The sequence below is a fragment of the Phoenix dactylifera genome, unplaced genomic scaffold (genome assembly GCF_009389715.1).
Source record: "Phoenix dactylifera cultivar Barhee BC4 unplaced genomic scaffold, palm_55x_up_171113_PBpolish2nd_filt_p 001249F, whole genome shotgun sequence".
Lineage (NCBI taxonomy): Eukaryota > Viridiplantae > Streptophyta > Magnoliopsida > Arecales > Arecaceae > Phoenix > Phoenix dactylifera.
In genome coordinates, this window is record NW_024068584.1 from 115,362 (window position 1) to 123,299 (window position 7,938).

Below are 7,938 nucleotides of genomic sequence, written 5' to 3' on the forward strand. Positions count from 1 at the left end.
GAAACAAAAGATCAAAGAGAGACAAAGGAAACCAGTCAAATCTTGTTACATTTCTTTCCGTCTGTCTTTAATCTCCTATGGGCAGGATCATATATAGATATTGCTCTGTAACATTAATTTCTTTCTGACCTTTATCTCTTAACAAAAGCAAGTAAGAAGAAAGATGAAACAAGTTGGAGCAGGAACAGAAGAAAATTGCCTGGCTTTCCCATGTACGCCATTGACTGAAGAATTCCTCACCTAAAACCCATACTTCTTGAAGGTGAATTTCTTGTGGAGAGCTGAAGAGAGATCGCCGAAAGGGTCCATCGAAGCCCTCGAGCAAACTGCTGAAGCCAAAATGACACCTCAAGGGGAAGTCTCTTGCAAGCTATGGCGTCCACCTCCACCTTCATGTTGTTTTGGAAGACAATGCAAGGTGAAAAGAGAGGGAAGAGGAGGAAGGAAGACAAGGAGAGACATCTATGGCACTCGATATAAATGAGATTGTTGTTGTTTATATATATATAAATAAAGATAGCAGACACATTGACAAAAAAAAAATTATGGCAGTATTAAACAAAGAAGTTGGAGAGAGAAGGGAAGAAGGTTGTTCCCAAGAAGATGACGAGAGTTTGATTTTTGTTTTTGCCGGACAAGGAGGCTCCCAAAAGAAAAGCAGGCCCTTTTGTTTCCGGCTTCGTGTGTTTTCTTGTTGGCCTCTTCGCCTTCACGCGGTGAAACAATTTTTACTACCACTCGCATGGCTACTTTGCTCTCAGATCGATAAGAAAAATGTGGGCTTTCTACTTTGCCCCTTGCAGTTTTAATTATTTGTGCATAACGTCTTAGTGCGAATGTTTAATGATGTGGCTCAAATCTAATCAACCAGCCTTGGGCGTTGCCAACCAACTTGTTGTGGTTCAAATTTGGCCCGAGAGTGACCACGACGGAGGAGCCGAGGGAGCTACCGGTCGGGGTGAAGAAAGGACATCATTTGCTGCGCGCTGGCGGACCTGCACAAAGTCTTACCAGTAGAGTTTCGGTGAGAACCCTCCAATGATTAAGTTAGAGTGGATCTTAGCTGGTCCAGCCTTCCCTAAAAGGTTCTTAGGCGTTACCAGATGGGGCTATTCATAGTCCACGCGAAGGTACCCAGGTGGCAGAGGTATGGCCTGTCCTCATCATTGGAGGAAATGGCGTAGGCCAAGTGGTGCGTGGCCATGGCTTGCTTGGGACACATGGTTTCGAACTATCCCTGCACATGGTATGGAATTGAGGGTGTTGATAGGGTATGACCCTTGGCAGCAAGGTATGGCATCTAGTCGTCATGTCGTGGAGTGGCTAGCAAGCAAAGCATGGCACGGTAAGATTATAATGTATGGCCACGTATGCGAGCGTAGGGGCGCGCGTAGGGGCGCGCGTAGGTGCACACGTGGACGTGGCTGTGGGCGAGATTGGGCTCACTTGGTGAAGTCAACGTTGTGAGCATTGAGGTCGAGCCAACTTGGAAGTCGCAACATATATTCGGTGAGGTCGGTTCGGCAGACTCAGAAGTCAGCCTAGCCTCCTCGGTTCGGAGGTCAGCTCAGTAGGGCACCCCGTGCTCGGGCCGAAGCATCATTGTGGATACCTGCAGTTGATGGGACCTCTTCAGCTCTTGGTCGATCCTACAGGGCGCCCCGAGTTCGGGCCCCGAACATCATTATATTACAGGCAGTCGACGGAGCCTCTTTGGCTCTTGGCCGATCATACAGGCTCATGGCAGCGGAGATATCTGGCCGAGGTTGGCTTAGCCTTTGGCGAGGTCCGGGGTTGAACTGACGCTCAGCAAGACCGAGGTCTGGCCTGCTCGGGTGCTGAGGTCTATTTGGCTGAAATTGGGTGGTCCCATGCTGAGGTAGGACGATCCATTTTGCCTCCCATCACAGCTAAACTAATAATTGTTTACAAACTAATTATATATTATAAATTTTAAGATTATAATATAGTCAATTTTAATGCAAATAGTGAATGGGCAACGTTTTCAAGTTGGCAGATATCTGTCTAATTAGGAAGAGGTTCTTGAGTTCAAATCTGACAATGGAATTCTTATATTCTGATCAACCATGTAGACGGGGAGGATGGAATCTTTTCTATATTAATTCAACAAAATTTAAAGCTCGCCTTTTTGATAAATTGTAACTGCTTATAACATATACCAGCATAAAACATTAGAAGCCTGTCCAACAAGTCTTTAGGGTGCGGCTACAAAGACTTAAAGCTGATGAAACTAGCTCGGTGTTCGCTTGATAATAAGCTCATTTGGCTGTAGATTGCTAGAAAATGAGTTGAGCTCAAACATATTCCAAAAGCTTGGCTCATAAATCTGCAAAGCCCGGATATTAAAGGCTTACAAAACATATGAAAGCTTGGTGCAGAGCTTGGATTAGAGTTTGAACACCTTCCATTAAGCCTAGCTCGAGCTCGACTCATACTCAATCAACCCTTCCATATAGAGCTTGGCATGGCTTGTTCGCCACCACCTCCCCCCCCCCCCAACCTGAGGGTTTGTTGGACACAATGTTTAATACTCACCAGAAATGATATAAAATACAATAAAAATAACCCTTAGCAACTAAAAAGTATTGAAGGTGATTTTTTGGGAAGGCTGAGAGCATTTGTATAAAAATCACAATACTGGACAAGTCAGCAACAGCAATATATAACACTACTAACCCCATGATAAAGGTCTATAAGACTAGTAAGCCCTCCATTATGCCTAGTGACACTATATCTTCTATTGCAGTTTTGCCACCTAATCTAGTTGGCAGTTCATTTAATTGATGTAAGTTTAGTTTTGAATAAATTTATTCTCTCTACCAATTTTTTCTACTACTATTTTTTTTTTTTTTGCAATTCCCTGTAAATATTTTTTTGTCTTTGATGTTTGTTCTAAATCTTAATCCGACCCGATCGTGCCATTTTACAAATCTTACCGTCCTAAAATATAGAATTTGAAACTTGTGCACACTTAACCATCCCACCAAGGTCAGGAATCAGGATATTAAATAACATGGAGGTAGGGTTAACATAGTCAATCAATTGGGTGATTTTTTTTGCATCCCACGTACAGGTCTCGAATCTGGAAGCTGCGGTTGGAGATTTTGGAATGCAACCCGACAGCAGTGGGCCAACGCCGGTTTGAAGGAGTTGTTGGGCAAAACGCCGCAACCCTCTCCCATCATCTTCGACAATATAAAATAATGACACTTAAAAATCACCGGTCCTTAAAAAAAATATATACTTAGTGTGCTATTATATATTGCAATTAAGAGGGTGGCTCTAGGAATCCCAACTCAAGAGGCAGCTGAAGGTCTAACTGGAAGTTTTTATACTTGACATGGCTTCTAGTGTCGGGTTTACATCTATATTTAATCTATCTACCCAAAAGGGCAACGGCATTGAGCATTTTCAAATTATAGTTGAGGGGGAAAAAAAATAGACATTGTATATGAACTAGATTCTATAAACCAAAAATTACCATAAGCAAGATTCGTTCGTCTCGGTATCAGACTATATACTGCCGTCATACTAGCACAGTGTTGGTACAGTACGAAATTTTTTAGCATACTACCATACTGGACCTGTTTGGGCCAGTACGGCATATTTGACTTATAAATTTTTGTTTTTATTTGGTTCTTTTAAGAATCATCTAAAATTTAGCCACATGTACATCCCGGCCAACGAGGTAATATGGTCTAGATTTGAGTTTAATCAAGCTAAAACCTATATGTTTTTAGCTTGATTGTAGTCAAAAACGAAAACCTATATCTAAAACAAAAACCCAGAAACCTATTTGTTCAACCTATATATGTTTTAACCAATATGCTATTAGATTTGAGTTGTTTTTGTTTTTGTTTTTCTCTGTCGTCTTCTTGGTAAACTTGAAAGACAGATTTGGGACGATCCCAGCTCTTTAGAAACAGCCAGAAACCCATGTTTCCCATTTCCTTGGTTAAGCGAGCCATAACAAAGTACTTGATATTGCTGTTTCTAATTTACGAGTAGTTGTGGCTGACGCAATGGTTGCTCTTGAAAGCAGCAGTTCAGGCGGGTGAACCGCTGAGGGAAGACTGAAGTAGACCAATTAAAGAAGGCCAGATTGGCATCAGCTATTTAAAAGTACGTACAATCTGAACTCCATTTGCGTGACGTGGAGGTCCCGCATATTTGAATCCACCCCCGATGAAACCAATGAGCCGATCATATTCTACTAAATTAGTTCAAATGTTTTCCTCTCTAACAAAAGATAACATATATCTTTCACTTTAAAATAGTCATGCCCGTGGTGAAACAGGTTTTGACTTGTAAACCATACCTTGGTTTTATAAAGCTTAATCTAGACTTTTATAACTAGCTTATACCTAAGTCAAATGCAGTTTAAGAATTAGTTTAGATCACTAAGAACCAAGATATGCCATACCAGTAGGCATACAGATCGCCTGCTGTACGAAGACGGTAGACATACCAATCGCTTGCCGAACCGGTATGGTACAAATTTAGCATGCTCGGTACGAGCCCGTACCAAAAGAACCCAACGAAGTCGAGGAAGAAGAAAAGAAGAGAGAAAGCGAGCGAAGAAACGAGAAAAAAGGAGAGACCTCCGCCGCCACCCACAGAGGGCTAGGCGGGCAGGGGATGTGCGTCGTAGAGGCCTGGTGAAGGCCGAGGGCCGCGTCTCCTTTGTACTCTAAAGTCAAAAGAAAAATAACCGCTCCACAGGCAACGAAGGCCAATCCTTTTTTCCTCACACCCCGCTTGCTTTCTCCTTCTCTTCTTCTTCCCTAGCTTCAACTGGATTTTCCCGATACAGGCCCTATACCATTTTTCACTTCCATGCCACATCAGTTAGAGACCAGACCAGACGATACGTGCTAAATGGACGGTAGCGGGGCCAGTTCAGCGTACCATGCTAAGAACAAAACCCCAACTCAACTCCAAAAGGAAAGTAGCTGACATTGGATCTAGAAATGTGATGAAACTCCAGTCCCCTGGAGCCATAGTTTTAATAGAAGAAAATTAAGAAAGGAGTTGCACATCCTCTTAGAAAGCAGGAAAAAAACCATTCCCAGGTAGGAACGGGCATAAAAAATATATTTGGTCATTAAAGATGCATCAGATATTAAAATAGATTCATCACTGCGTGTGCCATAGCAAAAACAACTGATATTTTACCTTCACGTGGTGCAGAACCTTTTAAAAACCACCAAACACTTGTTTAAAACTACAACCACAGAAAGATAGCATATTACAGGATTGAATATAACATCAAAAATTGAGAAGTTCGCTTACAGTTTATCATCCCAAAGGCCACAGAGCAAACACAATGTTGAACTTGAGAGGATCCGCCTGCAGTTCTATCACAGGCTTCAGAGTACAAGGGGTCAAAGTTAGCTACATATTACCGCCTTTTTTGGCAAGAAGCTGCATATTGCCCTTCAGTTACCTACTCCATCAGCTTCCCAATCAGGCTTATACAAACTGCGAGAAACAATCTCATTTTAAGTCTTACTGCAAGTAGAAGAGCTTTTGGTCCGATCAGCAGGATGCTGCACTCAGAACTGACAACTAGAAAAGGTTTCAATGTGATCTAATCAACACGGATTAATAATCTTTATCATGACTTTTATGAATACAAAGTATACATCATGGTTTGATCACTGCGATCAAAGTTAATAGAAAAATTTAACAAAGAAATAAGGGTTCAGTCTTTATTGAAACAACGATGCAGTAGATCACAGTCCTGAGGAGTGATAGACAAAAATTCAATACTTCAGAAATTATCATCAACAATTAGTTTTTTCAGGTGTGTAACCAAATTAGTAAAATCCGTAATCCTTAAAAAAAATACACATATAACATAACTGAGAAGAAAAATGGACAATTTGGTAGCTTGAAAATTTTTAGGGAACTTTATAGGAGTTTCTTTTACGGTGACTTACCATTCTATATTGGGGATTACACATTTCTAGCAGCTAAAGCAAGAACTAGCATCTTTCAGTCACCCTTGCTGCTCATAAATCTGCATATAAGCCTCTGAGAGAGCAACCATTTGTGGAAGAGTTTTCAGTTACATGAAGGTCCTGCATCTCATACCTGACAGTACAGAAAGTTCAGAACGCTATCAAATTTTTCAATATAAAAATAACATCTCAAGTTTCAGACTAGCCGATAGAATACCATAGCTCTTCTGATTTACGCTGCACGAAAACTCTATAACATCCTTCGCCTGGCTTGCCATCATGAACGATGTTAGCAATAAGATCATACTTTGACCGCAGTTTCTTATTCTCCCTTGGTGTAGGTAATGGAATATAATCCTTCAACTCGAGATTCTTCACCGGAAAGTTAACTGGTAAAGAAAAATACACACAATTTAATATACCATAGAATAAGATGTAGCACAACTGACTCATGTAACAGTGTCAATACCAAGAGTAGGATTCTTCTCAATGAAGAAGTTATTTTTCGTAAAACGCCGCATGTGGAGAATCAGGTACTTAGGTAGTCTAGTAACACGATATCTCATCCTTGCTATGCAAGGCCGCACAACCTCAGTGACAGTCTCACCATCAAATTTCTTCAATATATTAAAAAGTGGAACCTAAAGAAAAGAACAAAATATTGAATTTCAAAAATAAACCACTGGAAAAAAAAGCAAGGCATCTCAGAACTGAATCTTTAACATAGGAAAGTCGGCGTCACGTAACAATATAAACAGGCAGCACCATAATTATGAATCACATGAAACAACTGTCAACCTACAAAAGAACTGAAAATGATAATCATCACCTGTATATTGAGTAATCATTCTTTTAGTTGCTTCTAGAGTCCTCACTACTTTGATTGAGTAATCATTCTTTTAGTTGGTTCTAAAGTCCTCACTACATTGATTAGTGTTGCCACAAGTGGCACTGACCTCAGCTCCTTTCTTACACATCGAAATGGTTTACAAGACATATCACAAGTGCTGAACTAAAATAATTGGGAGTATGACCAAGGATGAGGAAACAACTTATGAACTAAGGCAGAACTTCAATATGTCAAAACTCATATCTCAAGTCCTCAAAAATTCTAGACGAAATTAATGTGTCAGGTAAAATAGTGTTATAATAAGAATATCTGAAACCCAACAGAGAGGATACAAACTTGGCAGAAAAAAATAAAATCTCCACTTAAAAAAAGAACAACAATAATCATCCATCAGTAATATATTCTGCAGCGCTACTTTCCCAGAGCCTGCTTTCAGAGGTAGAGAGAGCAATTAGCAGCAAGATTGATACATGGAAGAAGACTGCGGAAACAAATTACCAATGGTGTCTGCAAAACAAGCAGAAATTGATGTAACTGATGGTGGAGAGCCACTTGGATACAGAATAGGAGATCATTTGGGAGTTCAGACCACTTGGACATGGCATTTTGTTGATCAATATAATCCTTTAGAGGTAGTGAAGTGCCTATGGACAAGGTTCAAAATACCACTTACCAACCCCATCGCAACTAAGGTTGGGTACAGTATGCACTCTACTGCATGCCATGTTGACAGAGGGTAAGAATCATACAATTTGAGATGCCCGATACATCCCTGGTACAGACTATATTGGCTTCCAGTTTTTTTTTTACATTTATTTTATGTTTTATTTCCTTAATGTTATATCATTGGTAGGAGGATCGCTCTAAGTTTTCTAGTCATGGTTTGTCATGTACCCTGAATTCTGCATTTTCAGTTTACAGCGTGACATCATATATCTTGATATTTAAATATATTGAAAGCATGTGTTTGGATTAACCATTGAAATACAATTAACTTAATAGAAATGATTGAATTAGTGAATTTGTGTTTTCAATTAACAAATAATAGGAAATTACTTTCCTGGAACACATAGCAATCATTAAATTGATTGATGCTGTGTTTTT

General features: G+C 40.2%; 1 protein-coding gene across 1 annotated transcript; it reads right to left on the reverse strand.

Annotated features, from left to right (window-relative positions):
• Positions 1-5,772: 5,772 nt before the first annotated feature.
• On the reverse strand, positions 5,773-6,625 carry LOC120108275 (U4/U6.U5 tri-snRNP-associated protein 2-like; the record flags this gene model as incomplete). Its single annotated transcript, XM_039121870.1, is given in 4 exon segments — positions 5,773-6,085; positions 6,087-6,117; positions 6,202-6,373; positions 6,454-6,625. Coding segments are annotated over 4 exon segments (438 nt in total), but the record flags the coding sequence as incomplete, so codon positions are not given.
• Positions 6,626-7,938: the final 1,313 nt, after the last annotated feature.